General features: G+C 37.2%; 2 protein-coding genes across 9 annotated transcripts in view; one reads left to right on the top strand and one right to left on the bottom strand.

The window, feature by feature from the left end:
- lsamp (limbic system associated membrane protein) overlaps nucleotides 1-20,091 on the bottom strand; it is a 783,778-nt gene that overhangs the window by 454,479 nt on the left and 309,208 nt on the right. The window lies entirely within an intron of this gene.
- Nucleotides 1,812-7,178, top strand: LOC116737486 (uncharacterized). 8 transcript variants are annotated; one of them, XM_032590653.1, is made up of 5 exons: nucleotides 1,812-4,078; nucleotides 4,172-4,265; nucleotides 4,693-5,077; nucleotides 5,789-5,948; nucleotides 6,377-7,178. In XM_032590653.1, exons 1-5 carry the CDS (start codon nucleotides 3,868-3,870, stop codon nucleotides 6,553-6,555), a joined length of 1,029 nt encoding a protein of 342 aa, XP_032446544.1. In that variant the 5' UTR covers nucleotides 1,812-3,867; the 3' UTR covers nucleotides 6,556-7,178. The 8 variants fall into 8 exon arrangements, 2 of the variants coding, with proteins under 2 accessions (XP_032446544.1, XP_032446543.1); XM_032590652.1 differs by having other exon boundaries at nucleotides 1,813-4,078; nucleotides 4,693-5,248; XR_004342829.1 differs by having other exon boundaries at nucleotides 4,693-5,948.

Consider the following 20,091-nt stretch of genomic DNA (forward strand, 5'->3'; position numbering starts at 1 on the left):
ATATATGGCTACAGTGAGTACTCTATACCAAGAGTCTCAAACTCCAGTCCTCGAGATCCGGTAAACTGCAGTTGTTGGATGTGCCACAGGTACAAAACACTGGAATGAAATGGCTTAATTACCTCCTCTTTGTGTAGATCAGTTCTCCTGAGCCTTAATGACCTAATTATTCTATTCAGGTGTGTTGCAGCAGAGGAACAGCTAAAGGTTGCAGGACACCTGCCCTTGAGGACTGGGGTTTGACACCCCTGCTCAATACATAGGCTGTTTTGCCTTAATATTATTTTTTGGAGAAGCCCAAATGTTATATTAACTGCATTATGAAAATATATTTCTTTGCAGACTTGAAGAGCACGAAACTGTGAAGATCACCCATCAACGATTTGAAAAAGGTAGTTTTATAATTTTTACTTTCATAAGGTTTTGGGAATTAAATGTTTTGTTGCAATTTTATAACCATTTTATCAGGCAAGCTTTATGTACAAATTACTACTTCTGCCAAAACTGACAATAAATAAGACTCTATAATAACATTACACTTAGGAAATTCCTTAGTCATGGGTACCAGAGTTTGTTTCAGAAGTGGGGTACCACTTCTGAAGAGTGGTACCCCATGAATGTTAACATTTAGAATTAAAATATGAACTGAAAGATGAGTCATTTAACAACGGTTAGGTTATTGCTTTTGCCACTGTAAAAGATCTAATCGATAATGCTTTAAATTACACCAAGGCAATTATAAATGAGTTTAACATTAATTTTGTCAATGTGCTTTCAAATTTGTCTGGAGAAATTAAGCAATCTGTAGAAAAAAGCAATTTTAAGTAGATTCATAGAAACAAATGCAATATTTCTCAGTGGCGTGTGCAAGAGTGACATGATGCAAGTTATAAATTTTCAAAATAAAGAAATCCCTGGCTGCACAGTGGCGCAGTTGGTAGCACTGTTGCCTTGCAGCAAGAAGGTCCTGGGTTCGATTCCCGGCCGGGGTCTTTCTGCATGGAGTTTGCATGTTCTCCCTGTGCATGCGTGGGTTCTCTCCGGGTACTCCGGCTTCCTCCCACAGTCCAAAAACATGACTGTTAGGTTAATTGGTCTATCTAAATTCTCCCTAGGTGTGTGTGTGTGTGTGTGTGAATGGTTGTTTGTCCTGTATGTCTTTGTGTTGCCCTGCGACAGACTGGCGACCTGTCCAGGGCGTACCCCGCCTCCCGCCTGGAACGTAGCTGGAGATGGGCACTGGCAACCCTCCCGACCCCATTAGGGACAAGGGTGAACAGACAATGGATGGATGGAAGAAATCCCTTGACACAAATCAGTGTTGAAACAATCTTTAAATTTATAATCAAAATTGAATTATTTTCTAGATTTTGCTAATTACGTACTTAATCAAGTATTTTTTTTATTTATATACTTGTTGCCAATATTTGAATAAGCAGTGCACTGAGTAATAACTGGATAACCAGTTGCATTAGTATCATAAAAACTGTGACATCTGAGACATATACATTTATTTTATGATTCAGGGATGTTGTCTTTACTCAGGTTGTTTGGTTGTTGCACTTCTTGTGAAATATAAATTTTAATTCCATACTAATTTTACATCCTGAAAACTCAATTTGTCCTTGCTTATCACCTTTTAAATTTCAACTAACACATAAAGTACCTTTAATAGTAAAATTCTTATGATTAATTATTGTGTTAAATAAAAAAGCATTTGGCAAAGACAAAATTATATTTCAGTCTTTAGACAAGTATTCTATCATTCCGTAGTAAATAGCCATCTTAAAATGTGCTTTGTTTGTGTTTTTACAGATTTAAAAAAATGGATTATTATTGTAGTTCTCGGACAAAAAGAAGACGAATTAAAGCCAAAGTTTCTGAGCATTTAAAGTTTTTGGAAGACTTCAAGGTCAAAAGTGGCACATTTTCTGATTTGGATTATGCTTCGGAAGTGGACAACCAGATTTCCAGTGAAGAGTGGAACTTTGAAGCTCATTTGAGTGAAAAAGAGACTGATGCAGAATTTGAAGATGAACATGAAGAACAATCAGTTGCTGGAAGAAAATTTACTGCCAGTAGCATTGAAATAGATTTGAACAGCACGTCTGAAGAAATTGATCGCACACGTACACTTAAAGTAAAGCTTGCTGATTGGGCAGCAAATCGAAATATCTCACACAGTGCATTGACAGAGCTGCTACATATTTTAGTGCACTATGGTTTGGATTTACCCAAGGATTCTAGAAGTCTTTTGTCAACTCCCAAAACCTTTGAAGTGAAAGAAATGGGACATGGTATTTACCATCATTTTGGACTGGCTAAGACACTAACTTCACAGCTTTTAAATGACTCTCATCTTTCAGTTGATACGTTGACTCTCCGGGTGAACATTGATGGCTTACCACTCTTCAAAAGTTCAAAAATGGAGTTGTGGCCTATTTTGGCCATGATTAAGGAATTTCCAAAATCTGGTGTGTTTATCATTGGCTTGTATGCAGGTGTGGCCAAGCCTGACTCTGTCACGAAATACTTGAAAGAGTTTATTGAAGACCTGAAGTCAATAACTCAAGAGGGTTTGAATTACAGAGGAAAACATTTTAATGTTGCACTTCCAGATGCCTTCATCTGTGATGCACCTGCTCGGGCATTTTTGAAATGTATCAAAGGTCATTCTGGCTACAGCTCTTGTGAACGCTGTGTAGAACATGGAATTTACATGGATAAGAAGGTTGTGTTTCCTGATTGTACAGCACCTCTACGAACAGATGAAACTTTTGAACTTTTGACAGATGAAGACCACCATCATGGAGTTTCACCCTTGCAGCAGCTTGGTGTAGGAATGGTGTCAAGCTTTGTGCTTGACTATATGCATCTGGTTTGTTTAGGACATGTTAAAAAAGTTATAAGTTTGTGGATCAAAGGACCTTTAAGGTGTCGTCTGTCTGCAGTTACCATTTCAATTATTTCTAATCACTTGAAATCAGTGAGAGATCACCTTCCTAGAAATTTTTCTAGAAAACCACGTTCACTGATGGAGTACAGTCAATGGAAGGCAACAGAATTCAGACAATTTCTGTTGTACACTGGCCCAGTGGTTCTTCAAGGACGACTATCAGCACAAATGTACAACAACTTTATGTTGCTCTCAATAGCAATGACAATTCTTCTCAGTCCTGTTTTGTGCTGTAAATACTGTGGCTATGCTGGAAAACTGTTGAAGTGTTATGTTACCAATTTTGCGAAGTTGTATGGAACAGAACACTTGGTCTACAACACCCACTGTCTCATACATTTAGCTGATGATGCCAGAAAATATGGTGCCTTGGACAATATTTCATGTTTTCCCTTTGAAAATTATCTTGGGACATTGAAGCGACTTGTACGAAGACCCCAAAATCCTCTCCAACAAGTCGTCCGGCGTTTAGCTGAAAAACCCATTCTGGGAGAAGATGGAAGACAGAGTAAAGCTCAAATTCCACATTCATGTGGTCCAACTCTCCCAGACTTTCCTGCTCACATGCAGTTCAGGCAGTACAGACATGAGGGAACCGTCATATCATGTTGTGTAGGAGATAACTGTTTTGATGTTGAGGGCAGAGTTGCTGTAATAAGGAATATAATACAGTTGTTATCTGGAGCCATGTACACTGTGTGTCAATTTTATGAACAACAAGACTGTTTCTGCAGATACCCTATTGATTCATCTTGTCTAGGAATCAGAACTATGACACAACTTTCTGACCATCTTTATGGTGTACCGGTGACAAGCCTGACAAAAAAACTGGTAGTCCTTCCTTTGCGGAACGGTCATGTTGTTTTTCCTCAGTTACATGACCACTAATTTACTTAATATGAACTTCCAGCATGTCCTTCAGCGTCGTGGAATTCATTGAAGAATCAACAGAGGGAAAGAAGTTGGTGGATATTATCCCATCATGTTGGTTTACTGATGCAAACAAGATTCAGTGCTTCTGGCCAGCAGGCCTTGGTATAAATGTCACTAAAGCAGTAAAGCAACAACTACAGCCAGATGCTTCATGGAAGATATGCTGTGTGCGTGTTCTTGGAAATGCAGGTGACAAACATTTACTTGTATGAAAATTTTGAAAACGTGAGCTTTAGATTTACAAATGTGTTAATCCTTTTTTTTAAAAATTCTTTTCTAAAGACTGCTATGGAGAAGCACGACGAAAGCTTGCAAGGGCAGAAGCAACATCAGATCTTCAAACAGATAATGATATCCCAGAAAAGCGACGTAGAAGGTAGTGTGGAACAGGGACTTATGTAACACACAACTCTAAACCTTCTGTCTTCCTAGTTGTCATTTGAGCCGCTTTCAATTCCTTTACCCATTTGGTTCTCTTTGCTTTACTTTTTTTCTCATCCTTCAGGACTTAAAGGAACAACATATTTGTAAGAATGGAAAATTACACAGGAAAAAATGCTACTACTTGTGAGCTTTACTATAGATTTTGCCACATTCCTACTTTAAATGAACTAGATTACTGTTTTTTTAACCATATTGGTTGTCATAGGTTCAACTGTAACGTTTTATCTTTTGGATCTTATTTCTGTATCTCTCACAGTTAACTTGAAATAAAATAGTTAAATTGCTCACTAGACTAGCCTTTTTGGTTTGTTTTTTTTACCAACTTTTACCACTTGTTAAATTCTGATTTATCATTTCAGATCCTCCCACAAATGGGGCACATTTTCTTCAAGTGAAGACAGTGTGAACTCCTCAGAGAATGAAGTTCCACCTTCTCCTCCCTTGGAACTTACTACAGTTGGATCTGCCTCAAAAGTGTGTAGTCTCGGTGTGTCCAGAAAGAGAAGCCCCAGCACAACTCCAAATCTGAGAAGCCCCAGCACAACTCCAAATCTGAGAAGCCCCAGCACAACTCCAAATCTGAGAAGCCCCAGCACAACTCCAAATCAGAGAAGCCCCAGCACAACTCCAAATCAGAGAAGCACAACTGCAAGTCTTTCTATGAGTCCTGGGACTTCTTTGAGCAGGAGCAGCTCCAGCTTGGGAGAGGCTATGTTTACTAGGCTGGTTACACTTCTTGAGGAGGTTAGAGAAACACAAAAACTGCACGGACAGTTGTTGAGTACCTTGCTGAGACAGAAATCTGCTTCACCACCGGTTGAACCACCTGAAGGAGCTGTTTTTCCAATGTGTACAATCAATGATGTCCTGGGCATGAATGAGAAGCTGGGTGACTCAGACTTCATGTCTGGAGTTGTAAGTTAAAATTTTGTTCCTTAAAAATTAACATTAAATTAGCCCCATTGCAGTAAGCAATTAACTAATGACATGATAAATTAAAACAAATTCCCATAATTTATAATTTTTCTGTTTCTACTAAAAACTGCTTGACAAGTATTCAGTCTGGTGTTTAGGTCTCAACTTGCCATTTTTTTGAAGTACACATTTGTTTACAAAGACTTCATAATTGGATATTTAAATTGTCTTCCAGTTGCAATGCTCATTGTTCATTAGAATTCAAAGTTTATCAATCTTTGAGAATGTGTTCTTACTATTATATTATTTGAAAATGGTTGTAAAACATTTAATCACAGTAACTTCTTGGAATTTATTGTCCAGAAAAATTTATTGTGACAGGCCTCCCTTAAATTGATGCATAAATTAATTGGCATTTTGTCCATGTATAAAATTAAGCATATAAGCTATATATGTGTGAAACAATAACAAATCAATTAATAAAAACTAAATTGCATCCTGATTTTCAAATGTTGTCTTGCAATTGTCATTATATTTAAGGTTGCCATGGTTGCAGAAATTGGAGGAGCATCCTTGGATGACGCAATACGACGGGCTATGCGATTCCTGATGTCCCATGAATTAGCAGTCCAGTTCAACCTGTTTGGCCGACATGGGAAACACCAGTTCCGGGACCTGCGTCTCTTTGATGTTGTGTATGGTAAATATCAGTTTTTATGGTCAGAGTAACTTTTCTTTTCACTTTTTTTCCTTAAACATTTGTTAATTTATTTTGTTTGTCATATGCCTTTTGTTTATTTGTAGTAATCTTTTGGTTTTATTCACATAGTGTTCTTTCACTCAAGAACTTTTGATAGCTGACAAAAATTTTAAATATTTGTATTTCAAACAATACAAAATAACTATAGAACCTTTCTTATATCAGTATAAGAAAGATATAGATGGATATTTTCAATTTGAACTAAGAATCTAGTGTGTGTTCATAATAATAAAGACTCGAGTGCTTTTATTTTGGCAGATCTTTGCAAGCATTTTTGCCCCATGAAGGGGGAGAGGCAAATGTCATGAATGTTACATTGTACTAAAGTAAAATGCTAATACAGTTTCTACCTTTGCTTGTTATTTTAGGGGCACTTAAAAGAAATGGTTCCATCGTTGGACTCACACATAAAGATGTGGAAAAGGCACTCTCAAAGTGGTTCACTGGAGCCCGTGACAGAGGTGGGAATAGGAGAGTTAGAGCAAGTAGGGAGGCTGCCAGTTCTCACTCTGGTGGGCAGGTCTTCCAAGAAGGACAGTTACAATAATATGCGAGCTTTCAAGTGTAAGCATGCATGCAGGTTATTCTAAAATGTTTTGTGAAAGGTGTGTGTATGTACCAGTAAACAAGTTTGTTGTTCAAAAATGCCATGTGAACAATTTTGTAGATTTTTAATTTTTTTTTGTTGTTGTTGTTTAAGAGCGCCATTTGTGCTTGTGGCACCTTTTGCTTTGTTAATTAAGTTCTAATAATTGCTGAGGTATAAAATAACTTCTGCTTACAAAATAAAAAGCCTTGACCAAAGGAAATTTCTTTTTTTCTCTTTAAACAAATTTTGTGATAAAGCATTTTAGGACTTTGGTTTGTTTAAGACTGCATATCTATGAATGTTATTCATTTCAAGGTTAGGTGAGAACAACCCCATTGTTCCTATAAGGATTAAGGCATCTGGTTCCCACTGAAAACCCAGTCAGGGCCTGTAAACCATTATGGGCTAAAGCATATGGGCCCATCATGGAAAATGTGGAACTACTAATTTGTTACCCATATTCTAGCCCAGTTCAGACCCAATTGGGGCCCAGGTAAATATTCCTGAAAGCACCCTAGTGGGCCACAGATGGGCCTCGTGTAAGTTAACCATCTGGGCCCCACTGAAAACCCAGTCAGAGCCCATTAAAATCTACCTGGGCAAACCCATGTCGGGCCACCATGGAAACCGTGGACAAACCCACTTGTTACCCATATTCTAGCCCAGTTCAGACCCAATTGGGGCCCAGGTAATTATTCCTGAAAGCGCCCTAGTGGGCCACAGATGGGCCTCGTGTAAGTTAACCATCTGGGCCCCACTGAAGACCCAGTCAGAGCCCATTAAAATCTGCCTGGGCAAACCCATGTGGGGCCACCATGGAAACCGTGGACAAACCCACTTGTTACCCATATTCTAGCCCAGTTCAGACCCAATTGGGGCCCAGGTAATTATTCCTGAAAGCACCCTAGTTCGCCACAGATGGGCCTCGTGTAAGTTAACCATCTGGGCCCCACTGAAGACCCAGTCAGAGCCCATTAAAATCTACCTGGGCAAACCCATGTGGGGCCACCATGGAAACCGTGGACAAACCCACTTGTTACCCATATTCTAGCCCAGTTCAGACCCAATTGGGGCCCAGGTAAATATTCCTAAAAGCACCCTAGTGGGCCACAGATGGGCCTCGTGTAAGTTAACCATCTGGGCCCCACTGAAGACCCAGTCAGAGCCCATTAAAATCTGCCTGGGCAAACCCATGTGGGGCCACCATGGAAACCGTGGACAAACCCACTTGTTACCCATATTCTAGCCCAGTTCAGACCCAATTGGGGCCCAGGTAAATATTCCTAAAAGCACCCTAGTGGGCCACAGATGGGCCTCGTGTAAGTTAACCATCTGGGCCCCACTGAAGACCCAGTCAGAGCCCATTAAAATCTGCCTGGGCAAACCCATGTGGGGCCACCATGGAAACCGTGGACAAACCCACTTGTTACCCATATTCTAGCCCAGTTCAGACCCAATTGGGGCCCAGGTAATTATTCCTGAAAGCACCCTAGTGGGCCACAGATGGGCCTCGTGTAAGTTAACTATCTGGGCCCCACTGAAGACCCAGTCAGAGCCCATTAAAATCTACCTGGGCAAACCCATGAGGGGCCACCATGGAACCCGTGGACAAACCCTTTTGGGACCCATATGACAGCCCTCTTTTATCCCATATGGGGCCCACCTAGGTATGCTGGCTGGGTAGCTGTTTTTTGCATTAAATCCTATGTGTAAATGAATTCATACCAGTTTGAATCACCTCCTCCTAAAACCAACTAATGACTCAGAAAAAACAAACAAAAACACAACAACAAAAAGTGATCCTTTTTTAAATGCAATGAGAATTTTATAACAACCTCCCTATGCAGAGTTTTAGAAACTGGATCTACATTGCTTGAAGTATACTCAACAGCCTCGATTATGAAAAGAACCTTTGCCTTCTTTGACTTTTTTACTAATGGCTCATAACAAACAAATAATACCCAGTGAGATGTTTCAGGGTTGAAATTTTCACATTTCATGTAATGCACTTTTTTAATAGGATTCTTGACTGATATTTAGTCTCCATATTAAAATGAAGGTACCAGAATCAAAGACTGTTATTTTCTTTGCAAGGTAGCAGACTAAAATGACACTTAAAAAGGTTGTTTTCCCCCCACTGCACAAAAACAATTAATGCTAAAGGTTGACTTTTTTTTCAGGTTTTTTCACATGGTGAAAGAAATAACTTACAACATCACCTGCTTTTCTCACTATCTTGACATTAAAAGCTGCCAACTGAAAAACTCTGAGTCTGAGAGACTCTTCTCTTCACACGCTGTCTATAATGCAGCACCTTGAATTTTTACACAAATGATAGAAAGATGAAAGGACTTGCAAATTCTTTAATCTTCCTTGGTAGAATCGTAAGCATTCAAGGTCAGCATATGAAAGGAACAGGCTACAGACATTGCAAAATAAACTACGTTATGTTCTACTATGCCTTTTTTCTAGTTTTTCCTGGATTTTCAAAGAGATAAAATGTGTTTGGTATTTTCACTCATCCCATTTTCCATCACATTTATATTTCAAGCACAAAGCAAAGGAGGAACATTATCTGAAACAAATCACTTGATGGAATCCCATTTAACTAATATGGTGAAAAATATGTTGAAGAGCCAAAAAAAAAAAAAAACTTAAAAAACTGGATGCAAGGAACACATATTATGTGAAGATATAATATCATAAATGATGAGACATATATGATCTGCTACAGCATAGAGATTGTGGGAATGCTTATAGAATACATTCTATGTTCTTTAACTAGATAATTTAACTTTTAGGTAACGACTTAAATGCTTTCCGGCAGTTAAGTTGGTAAATGATTACCATGGTATTGGCATAGTACAGTCCAGATGTCCTCACCCTGTGGGTATTATGACTCTAATAAAATCAAAAAAGAAAATGTTTTAATTTTAAAGGCAATAAGAAAGGGTGTTTTAAGTAGATTTTTCTGTATGATTTGATGCAATATCACAGGCTATTGAACATAGGTGAATGACTGAATGTAGCGTAAAGTGCTTTGAAGTCCACTGACTTGAAGAGGCACTATATAAGTACAGGTCATTTAGAGTAGCTACAACAGAAGGGCAAAAATGTGTAGAACAGTTTGAAAACTTTATTATTCTTCCAATTATATGCCTTATATTTTTAAGTGGGCTATGGCTCACTTAGCTGGATTCATTGTGGAAAAGATAACTCTTGTTTTGCTTTGCAAGAGTTAGATGAGTCATATATCATCTATACCTACTTGTCTGTGCACCTCGGGGGCACCTGGTGATAATTGCTAGTGGAATTGGGTGAGAGGCAGGGTATAGCAGGGTACACAATGGACAGGTCACCTGTCCATCACAGGGCTGGTCAGAGACACACAAGACAAATAACCATGAACATTCACACACTGGGGATAATCAACTGATTTTAGGAGGAAGCCAGAGGACCCGCAGAGAACCCATGCATGTACAGGAAGAACATGTAAACTTCATGCAGAAGGACCCTTAGCTGGGATTTGATCTGCTTTCTGCAAGACAACAGTGCTATCAACTGCCCCACTGTGCTGGCCTAGATGATTCATTTTATTCTAAAATCTGACAAAAGAAAAACATTTCAAATTTAATTTGCCTTTCCAAATTTTTGTTTTTCAGGTCTAGACAAATTTGATTTTGTAGCAACTGGGAGTGGTGGGGATGACTCTTTGAACTGAAAATGTTACTGATCTTTGGCACAGTTAAATTATTGTTGCTTAAAAATAAACTTACAATCAACAGCATATTTATTTGGCGCACTGTAGATTAATTCCAAGCTTTTTGATTATCCATCAAACTCGCCTCAGATCTGACATACCAGCTTCAAGGTAAAGGTAGTGAAAGCATATCAGAAAATTTCAACCACCAAAGAGCACTGTTTATTGCAGATATACAATAGTTACAATAGTCCATTTATAACTCTGCAAGGAAGCATTTTGAAGAGGTTTTGTTCTCACCACATTCAGAAAGAAAGTTTTTACTAGAAGGACAGACAAAATAATTTCACAATGGTTTTCCTAGTAGCAGAATATAAATATATATATATATATATATATATATATATATATATATATATATATATATATATATATATATATATATATATATATATATATATAAAAAATAAAACTGAGATAAACAGAATCCTGAGAAGTGGGATAACCAACTGTATACCCTAAGCTGCATCTGTAATCCTGTCAGTCCGTCTTCATGTGACGACTGATACACCCTCTTTGGAGAGACTTGTTAGACAACCTCAAGACAGATTGTTTCTCTGCTCTGCTGACGGCATTTAATCTCACAACCACCCACCATTGCTGCCATCAGTCTGCTCTACTTTACTGTCAATAAATGTCTACTCAAAGACTGAACAGTTTTTTTGTCCTCTTGCCTCAGGCTGTTTGCTTATCCGATAAGAATGAGGCAGAGCAAAGGTACTTGCCCATAATCTTCCTCTGGTTTATTAACAAAGGTTGTTTCCTCAACCGTAGCAAAAGCTGCTGAGGAGCCTGTAGAAAACAATTCTGCTAAGGCTGAATTCTCAATCATGCATTTGGTTTTTAATCTGCATAACACTGCAGGAAAATAAAGCCACCTCCCCAACTAATTACATCTTATTGCTGTTGGGTAAGGTATAGTCAGCTTGCTGAAGGAATACATTTGATCTTCGGCCAAATTTTGTGTTTGGCTTAAAAGACAAAAGGAGGGAGCCAAGTGGAGTCAAGCAGGGTGCAGGCGGTGATTTCTCGCTTGGTGCCACTTCAAATCCTTATCAGTTTACCTTTGTTTGGCCATGGAAGTCTGAGGTCTTCCAAACTGACTGTGGATCCTCAGTCAGTTTGCCACAAGCTGACTGCTGAAAAGCTTATATCACATTTCCTCCTGAGGACCAGGGAATTTCATATACAGCATAAGAAGACACTTAGAGGATGAAGCTTGAAGAACTTTGCCATATTTGTGTAAGCTTTTTGTGCAAGCATCTCTTTTCTGAAACATGCTGGTGTTATATGTGTAATAATTCACAGCCTTGATTGAAAAAAACAGGGAGAACTAGTTAATTTCTCTTACCGGAACTGCTAAATATGAAACCACATCAAGATCACTGAGAAAGTACAGAAGAAACGCTATCCTGCATTGATTTAACTGCAAAGTACCATATAAGTTCAATAAATTAACAATAAATAAATTAACATCTAATCAATACATCTGAACAAGATATTTCAGCACCACAGATGCAATGCCAAACATGTACTGCAATTTAGATGGAAAATAGAGGTAATATGTTCCAATGGTGATCTAAGCAGTGGTTAATTCTAATTTTCTGTTGAAAGCAGAAGTGATCAGTACTGATATTAAAAACTGCTATGTCTCAATATCTGTGATACACGTGATAATTCTCCTTTATGAATTCTGTCAGTCTGCCTGAGAACCAACACAATACCATGCATGGGGTTGGATATATTGTGAAGGAGTCATAACAGCTTCTCATGCAAACTTCTTTTTTTTAGTTACCCGCAGCGAATCAAAGAAGGTATACAAAGCACAGCTGGCCTTCCTGATCTGTTTATATTAATAAAGAATGTCTCAGCCTGTTGGAGCCTATTAAGGATTGGATTAACTTATCTTTGCTAATGTATTAAGGTTACAGATCTAAATTGATAAAAACAATATATCTATTGTAACTTGTTTATTTATGTGTTTTGTTTAGACCCTCCTCCTTATCAGGTGACCTCCTGCTGTGATTAGGCAGCAGAAGCAGCTGCTGCAGGGCATCTGATTGTTTGGTTAAGGAGCGAGGGGTGAAATAGTTTTTCCACCGCACCAAATAAAGTTTAATTTTACATTTTTTGGAAAGTCAACTCGGAGAGTGTTTCTGTTATTTTTGTACATTGAGAAAGTCACCGTTTGCCACCAGAAAACTTTCCGCGAGTGCTTTGGTTTGGATGAGTCGGAAAACCCTCCTCCTAGAAACTACTCTGGCACCTTTTGATTTTTGATTTTTGTTAAAATCCAAGAGTAGCCGTAACACAGCCCACCCCAGCAGGCTGTTCAAGATACAATAGCTGATGCACAAACATATTTGAAGTATGGCTTTAGAGAACCACAGGATTTCAAATGAGCCTCTTTAAGCTAAGCAAAAGTGTTGATAATTTACGAGAATCAGAGCCTCACTTAAGTCTAACAAGGTCAGTGTGTGCTGTTACAGTGCTGTTATTGTGCTGCCACACAATTCCCGGGTATGCATTTAGCTCAGGAAATAAATCCATTTATTAAAACAGGAAAATGAAAACAAACAGCAACATGGATGTAGCAATACTTGTTTCATATTGTCTTATTGCTGTTCCTCAAATAAGTTGTTTAGTGACTCAGAAAAAAAGCTGGTACGTTGATTAACCCCTTAACCTTCACCCCCCAAAACACCAAAAAAGCCTGAAAAGGTATACCCAAATTAAATCAGCTGCTGTTCTTAAACAATTTGGAGTACATTCAAAAGCTTGGTGTCTTCATGAAGATGACAAGCTAAATGATCTATTTTTGCAATCAAAAATACTTTAACTGTAAATAGTTTGTAGCTATTATGTTTGTAATATGAAAGAAATTGTAAAATGTTGCTCCACCCAGATTTTTCTTTTTTTTTTCCCCCTCCTTTTTTGCCCCCCTTCTAACAATATGCTAGCCCCTCAATCCACCTCCCCATCTTCTCTCCTTCTTCTTCAAACCCCAAGCTCCCCCCCACGCCACCATTGCCTCGGCCCCCCATTCTCACTCTTCGGGATGCTTTACCCCCCCCTTGCTCTGACTGTAGCAGCAGACGACTAAAAGTTTCTGGTATTCTCAAATCCAAAACTTGTCAGCTCTTACGGCCATAATCATTCACTCCCATGAGATGTGAAGTTCTGCTGAAGAAATACATCCAGTTGTTCTGACAAAGTGTTTCTCTGTGGCTCTCCGTTGGTGAGAAAAAGTCCTGTAAACACCGTTACGTATGAGGGCACACAGAGCCTGACTTTGACGCAGCAAAGGCGCACACATAACGCGTGGTGCATGGCAGCTGGTGGATTCATGTCAAAACAAACCCCAAAATGCCTTATATCCTTAGAATGATATAAGGACAAGTGTTGGCTACACATCTGTGGCTTTAGATTTAGTTCCCGAGTTGACCAGTCAGAAATATCCCAGAAAGAATATAGGCATGTCAAAACGAGCTCAAGTCACTATCTGGATATTTTTGGCTCGGAAAAAGCCATTTCATAACATTATTGGTCGAATGAGGTGGCAATCAAAAGTGGGGATTCTAGGCTACCCATAAAAGCGTCATAATGGACACTGGCAGAGTTTAAACCCTTAAATCTCAGCCCCGGAAAATACAATGGAAAAACGACACACGGGTGTTCCTGTGCGGATTAAGGGGTTAAAGGTGCCTCTTCTAACATGATGGTATTATTTAGAACAGAAAGGTTTAGGATATTTAGTAGAATAAATCAAACGGAGCAGTGATCAATATGTGGGATAATAGGCTGTGGTGGCAAATTGTATCACAGGGTAAAATCTAATGACTTTATTATTTTTGTTTTCCATGAGAGAGTTTACACTGATGTCTTAATTTTGTGATGACCATAGTTATACTTAGCAATTTGCCTTGAGATATTTCACTGTCAACAGTTTTCACAAGGAGAGCTTGGTCAACTGTTATCAGCTTTATCTGATAAACTAAATTTGTTTTCTTTAGTGTGAATGATGCATAACAGTTGAATGCCAACAAATTATGATGTCGTTAAGCCTTCAATGAACAATGCAGAACTCTCCAGTAGAAGCAGCTGTGAATGAAAAACATTTCAGACATAAAAATACCCAAATATAAGAACACATCCCTCAGAAGATCCTGACCTTTGTGCAGGAAGGACACTGCTGTACTATGAGTAGGAAAGAGTGAATTAAAATAAGTACAATAAGACCAGCAGCTTTCCGCTCAAAATGAGACATGATGAAGAATCCTCATCATCCTAATTGTAGTTTTCCTGGTGAGTGACTGGTTTGGTTGAAAGGTGAAAAACCACAAGGGTGAGATCTGATGGAATTACCTTTTCTAGAATAACATTGTAAGGAGGACATAAACATGCACTCTGCTACAACTAAATTTTTATAGTCAACATTTGTTTTCTGTACCAGTTTACTTCTGTTTCTTTTTGGAACATCGGTGAAAAACAGTACAATTATCTTATTTTTTTTTATTATTTAATCATTTTACCTTTGTCTCATACAAACAACAATTATTTGATAATCTGAAACATGACAATAAACAACACATAAGGAATCAATGGATGGCTTACTTTTCAAAAACCTGTAAGTAATATGCTAGTTAGATGACTATGCTGAGTTAAACTATCATGTAAAAGCAAATTTCTTGCAAATCTCAGACTGCATTATGATTAAATGATCAACCAGCGTGGCTAAAGTGTGGCTGTGATGCTGTGCAGACTGTATGAATGAAGCTCTGTGATAAACCTCACAATTTAAGAAGAAAAAAAAATAAATTCCATTGAACTCCAGTCAAGACCCTAATGTCCTCAGGCTCAAAGGCTGTGCCTGCTGATTTCATATAATGTGTTTTGTATGTGACAGAACAAAACCTTCATCTTTAAAAATAGCAACACACCACTGATTCACTCAATGTTCTGTTTAAGTATTTTGAGCATATGTGGTTTTCTTTAATGATGTCTATTTTAATTGTAAGATGTTCTGAGAACCTTTCAAAAGTCTAGACCTTTTTGACCCTATTACAGTTATTGCTCTCTCTGCAAATCATTTTCTTTACAACAGTTTAATTGCATAAATAAAACATAAAATCCCAGTGTTTCAGTTTGGAAAACTTGATTTGTTGTGATAAAAAGAGAAGTTAAAAACCATTAAACTATTCTACATAAAGCCTTAGAAAACAGTATTTTATTCTGTTTTGTTTTCTGAAGTGAAATTCAGACAAGCAGAGACATCATCTGTACCCTTGTAAATTCTCCTTTCAGGTTGCTGCAGACATTTTAAATGGGTTCAAACTTCTAGGAGAATGACATGGATGAATGCTAGCCCTGTATGTGTGAGTTTTAAATATTTAGTTTGTATCGTGTCATAGTTTATCATGCTTTAATGTGATGTGTGAAGAGTGTTTGGCTAACTAACTTAGCTCTGTTGCTAACGGCAGTAGGCCTCATGTTCCGTTTGGCATTCGGCAGTTTGATTTGTTTAAATGGGAATAATAACTTGTGATTTTTGTGAAGTAGTACAAGTAATGTACTGTTCTTCATCATTTTGATTGGAAATATTTCTATTTTTTCACTATTAATGTAGTTCTGACTGTACCTTAAAAACATTACTTAAATAATTCAGAGTGAAATGTTTAAATATTGTTAAATAACTGTAATGTGAAATACTTGATTTTGTCGAAAAAATATAATATCAGTAACTTGCAGTTAGAAAGTTTTTGTATGAAAAGAGATTTCTGTGTTCTGCTTCTCTACACTCAATACAAGAGTAAGTGAAAGCGCACTGATTTCATCTTGTGATCATTTCTTCTCTTACAATTGTCCCTCTTATACGGGCTAACAAATACATTAGAATTAACTGAATTCTTTATTAGTAGATATTGCCAGAAGTTGATGTTATGGTGAGATGCTAATTCTATGATTGCTAGTGTATGGATATCTGGCATCTAAAGATTAAAGGACACACTGGCCACAAAGGATCCCACTGAGTCAGGGTTCAGATTAAGAGAAACTACAACACTGGCAGCAACTCCCACAGTGCACCCCCTTCAACTCTGTTTGCCATTTTAAAATAACATATTTTACATTGTATAAAGCAGCACTATCAATGCAGTATGGAGTTTGAATTCAACAGTGTTTGGCATATTGTATAACATTTCAATCATTGACTCATGGTCCCAGCATATTTTCAAGAAAATTTCAAAAAATCAACAATTTGGAAAATGGTGAGTGGCATCCAACATTTGTGTCATTGGCAAAGAGTTGGGAACGGAAAAAGTCGCTTTGTTCATTAGTTCTCCTACATGCAATGACACCCAGAGATCCCCACAGGTTTTTCTTCTAAATTAGCCTCCATCTCTTTGAAACTACCTTGGAACTTTCCAGAGATCCCAGTAGGACACCACAACAAAGCCTGCGGGTACCAGTTCACATTCAAACCAACAAATCTTCCATGCTGACAATAACTAGAGGCAAAATTTCAAATTCATCATAACTTTAAATTGGAGGTGATTCAGTTGGACTAAAAGATGTATTTGACTCTTCCCTGCAGCTAAACATCTTGTGAGAAACTGACATAGTACACTGAGACATGGGAGAGTAAACAGATATTTAAGTTATCTATGTTGTGTGAGCTGAGCTACATCAGAGTTCACATGTCTGAGACTTGTTTATAAATTATTTATGAGTAAATTATGAAAGCTACTGCAATATTTTTCCTTATAGAAAGTTAATCTGAATAACACGTCCAAATACTAATTCTCGCAACTTCTTTTATTTTCAGATTATTTTACTTTCAAGTTTGTTTTTGCTGTTTCTTTGTGGCAAATAAGCTTTAGTAAGCATGGCTGGAAGACCATGAAACCGTTAGCCAGTTTATTTTATTCAGCCAAGCCTCAGCTAGTGAGTACATCCTGTGGTTGTAGTTTTACATTGCCTGTGGTTTTAATTAACCATGTGTGGCTTTTAATTTCAATCTGTTCCACTACTTCAGTGTGAGGGGCTTAAGTACAAAATCTACTTTATATCCATCTAACAAGTTCTGCTGTAAGGAAGATGGTAAAACAAAAAATCTAAAATAAGTAATGTTACTACCATTAGAGAAGGTCTATTTCTTCACATCAGGATGAAGTCCTGTTTTTTTGGTCTTCCTTTGTTTTCTTTTTTTTGTCACATAAGACAAATCAAAAAAATTTTAGTTTTTTTTTTTTTGTTTGTTTGTTTTTTGTTGTTTTGATCCATAGTTGAGAAAAAGGGGCAGATATTATAAGATTATTTTCTTCTTTCTGCTACCTTTCATTTCATTTTTTAAAATTATTTTATTTTCCTTGTATTAAAATTTTTTTTTATTTGTATTGAATGAAATGAATAAAGAAAAAAAAAAAAAAAAAAAAAAAAAAAAGTCATGGACAGTTATTAATCAAATTACAACATGTTAAAACTGGATTCTCTTAATGCAGTCGTGTCAAAATTTTTGCCATGCTAGCCAAAATTGTAAGGACAAGAGCACTACAGTGCCACAAAATAATTTGACATAATTTGAAAACAAAAATATACTTGTGATATTTTTGAGTTTTATCTTCTCAAGTATATTTTAGACATGCAGCATTTAATGAAAGAGAGTGGTATTTCTTTAAAAAAGAACAAAAAAAAAACAAAACTTGTCCATATGTTTTACAGCCGGTACTATAAAACAGAGTTGCTCAAGCTGTGGTCAGCGGCTGATCAATATCAAAAAGCCCGGGACGCAAAAAGTCCCTGGGCCGCATTTTGAACAACCCTCTTCTAATGTTTGTTTTTAATACTCTAACTTGAAAGTGCATATATACTCCACTCAGATGGCTTATGTTAAAAATAAAACAGACTCCAATAGATATGGCTACTACAGTAACTACACATCAATTATGTACTACATTAACTATAGTTACATGTAGTTTTGCAAAACTACACGCAACTGTTTTAAATCACAATAAATAATAGCATATAGTTCCCATACTGAGGGAAAAAAACTGCAGATTTTACATACCGCTATCAGTTAAAGGACAATCAAGGAAGCAACGTCAAACTTCCCACTTGACTGCAACAAATGTGCGACCATAGACAGTGATTCAGGCCAAGAACCCTTTGGGCTATGGCGCATGTAGGACACGGCATCAGCAGATTGAGACTTCTCTGATGACTCCTTAAAAACAAGTGGGAATGTTGTTCGATCTTTACTATCATCTGTTTGTTATTGGTGGGCCAATAAATAAAACAAACAGATATGAAAGATTATTTTCATCATCATCATAAATTTACTTAACAGCTTCTGTTATTTAATGATGAGATTTATTAAATCTGCCAATGTTTTAGAATCTACAAACATAGTTGTATTGTAATTATGCTCAAAAATACTAGAAAGCTTTTCTTGAAGCAACGAAAATACTGATTGTGAAATGTGAAGCCAGTTTTGCTTAATCTTGACAGAAGTGACAGCCTTCTGGAATAAGCTCAACTGGTGAGGTTATAGATAAAACTTCAAGAATCTTGTGGCAGAGAGAGATGACTGCTACAACAAATGTGTTGCCATGTATTATGTTGTCAATATTAGTCATTGACAGATTGCTTTTTTGATCAAAAGAGCTACAGCGAGAGGAGCAAGCCTGTTAAGCACAGGTTTGAAATTAATTTCAGTCAAACTGACTCATGGCCAAGCTGTGCAGGACACAACAATGATTAAGTCATTGTTGTGTCCATTCCTAAAACCATGCTTCAGCACCAGAAAGCCTTGAATGTCTCATTTACAACATGCTTTAGTGAGTGTAGGATACTAGAAATAAGCTTCCAATTTTAGAAGCAGCAGAGTTTTATTGCCTCCTTAAAGTAGATGGGGGAAAAAAGCATTAAGGGTTTCATCTTGCTTATACTCCCATTTTCCATGCAAAGGGTGTGCACCCATCCTACACAAAAACAGACACACACATTCTTTGGTTGTTTTTTTAAATAAAAATTAAATAAAAACATTCTAAATAGTTTGAGAGAAAGGAGCCAATGCAGCAGTTCATCAAGTGTTTGAGTTCACTCATCTTTCCTACAGTAATGACTTTAGGATGATGAAGAACATTAGCTTCAGCGTCAGAGCATTAAAGGGATGTTTTTTGCAATCTCATAGTGACAAGCAATCTGTGTTTTTAGATCTTACTGAGGGACCAGAGACCAACAGGGAAAACTTCAGTCGAAAAGACAACTTCCCACCACAGCAGCTGCTGTTTCCACTCATGGATAAATACTGATTTGCTTGGCTTCTCATCCCATGTGATAAAGAAATACTCTTTATCTAATTTGTACTCTGTTAAATCTGAACATTAATTGGTAAGTTTGGATATCCCAAACACCACTGTGGAATCACTCTGGAAACAAAAAAGAGAACAAAAAAATTACATAATTAATCATTTTTAAGCAGTAAAACTCAATCACATTTTTTTATAACTACTTTTAATTTTGGTTTTTCATTATACATTGTCAGCTCAAAATATGTTTTCCTTTTGAAAATTCATAAAACAAATTTTGTGCTGATTTCTTAAATCATTATCCATGAATAAAATGCTTTATGAAGAAGGTCTAACTAAGCACTTACTAGTAACTAAGCAATTGATAGTATTTAATTTATCCTTGCAGTATCACAGGGATGTTGCCTGTCTCTAGCAATCATTGAA

Source organism: Xiphophorus hellerii, chromosome 18, assembly GCF_003331165.1.
Source record: "Xiphophorus hellerii strain 12219 chromosome 18, Xiphophorus_hellerii-4.1, whole genome shotgun sequence".
In the NCBI taxonomy this organism is placed as follows: Eukaryota; Metazoa; Chordata; class Actinopteri; order Cyprinodontiformes; family Poeciliidae; genus Xiphophorus; species Xiphophorus hellerii.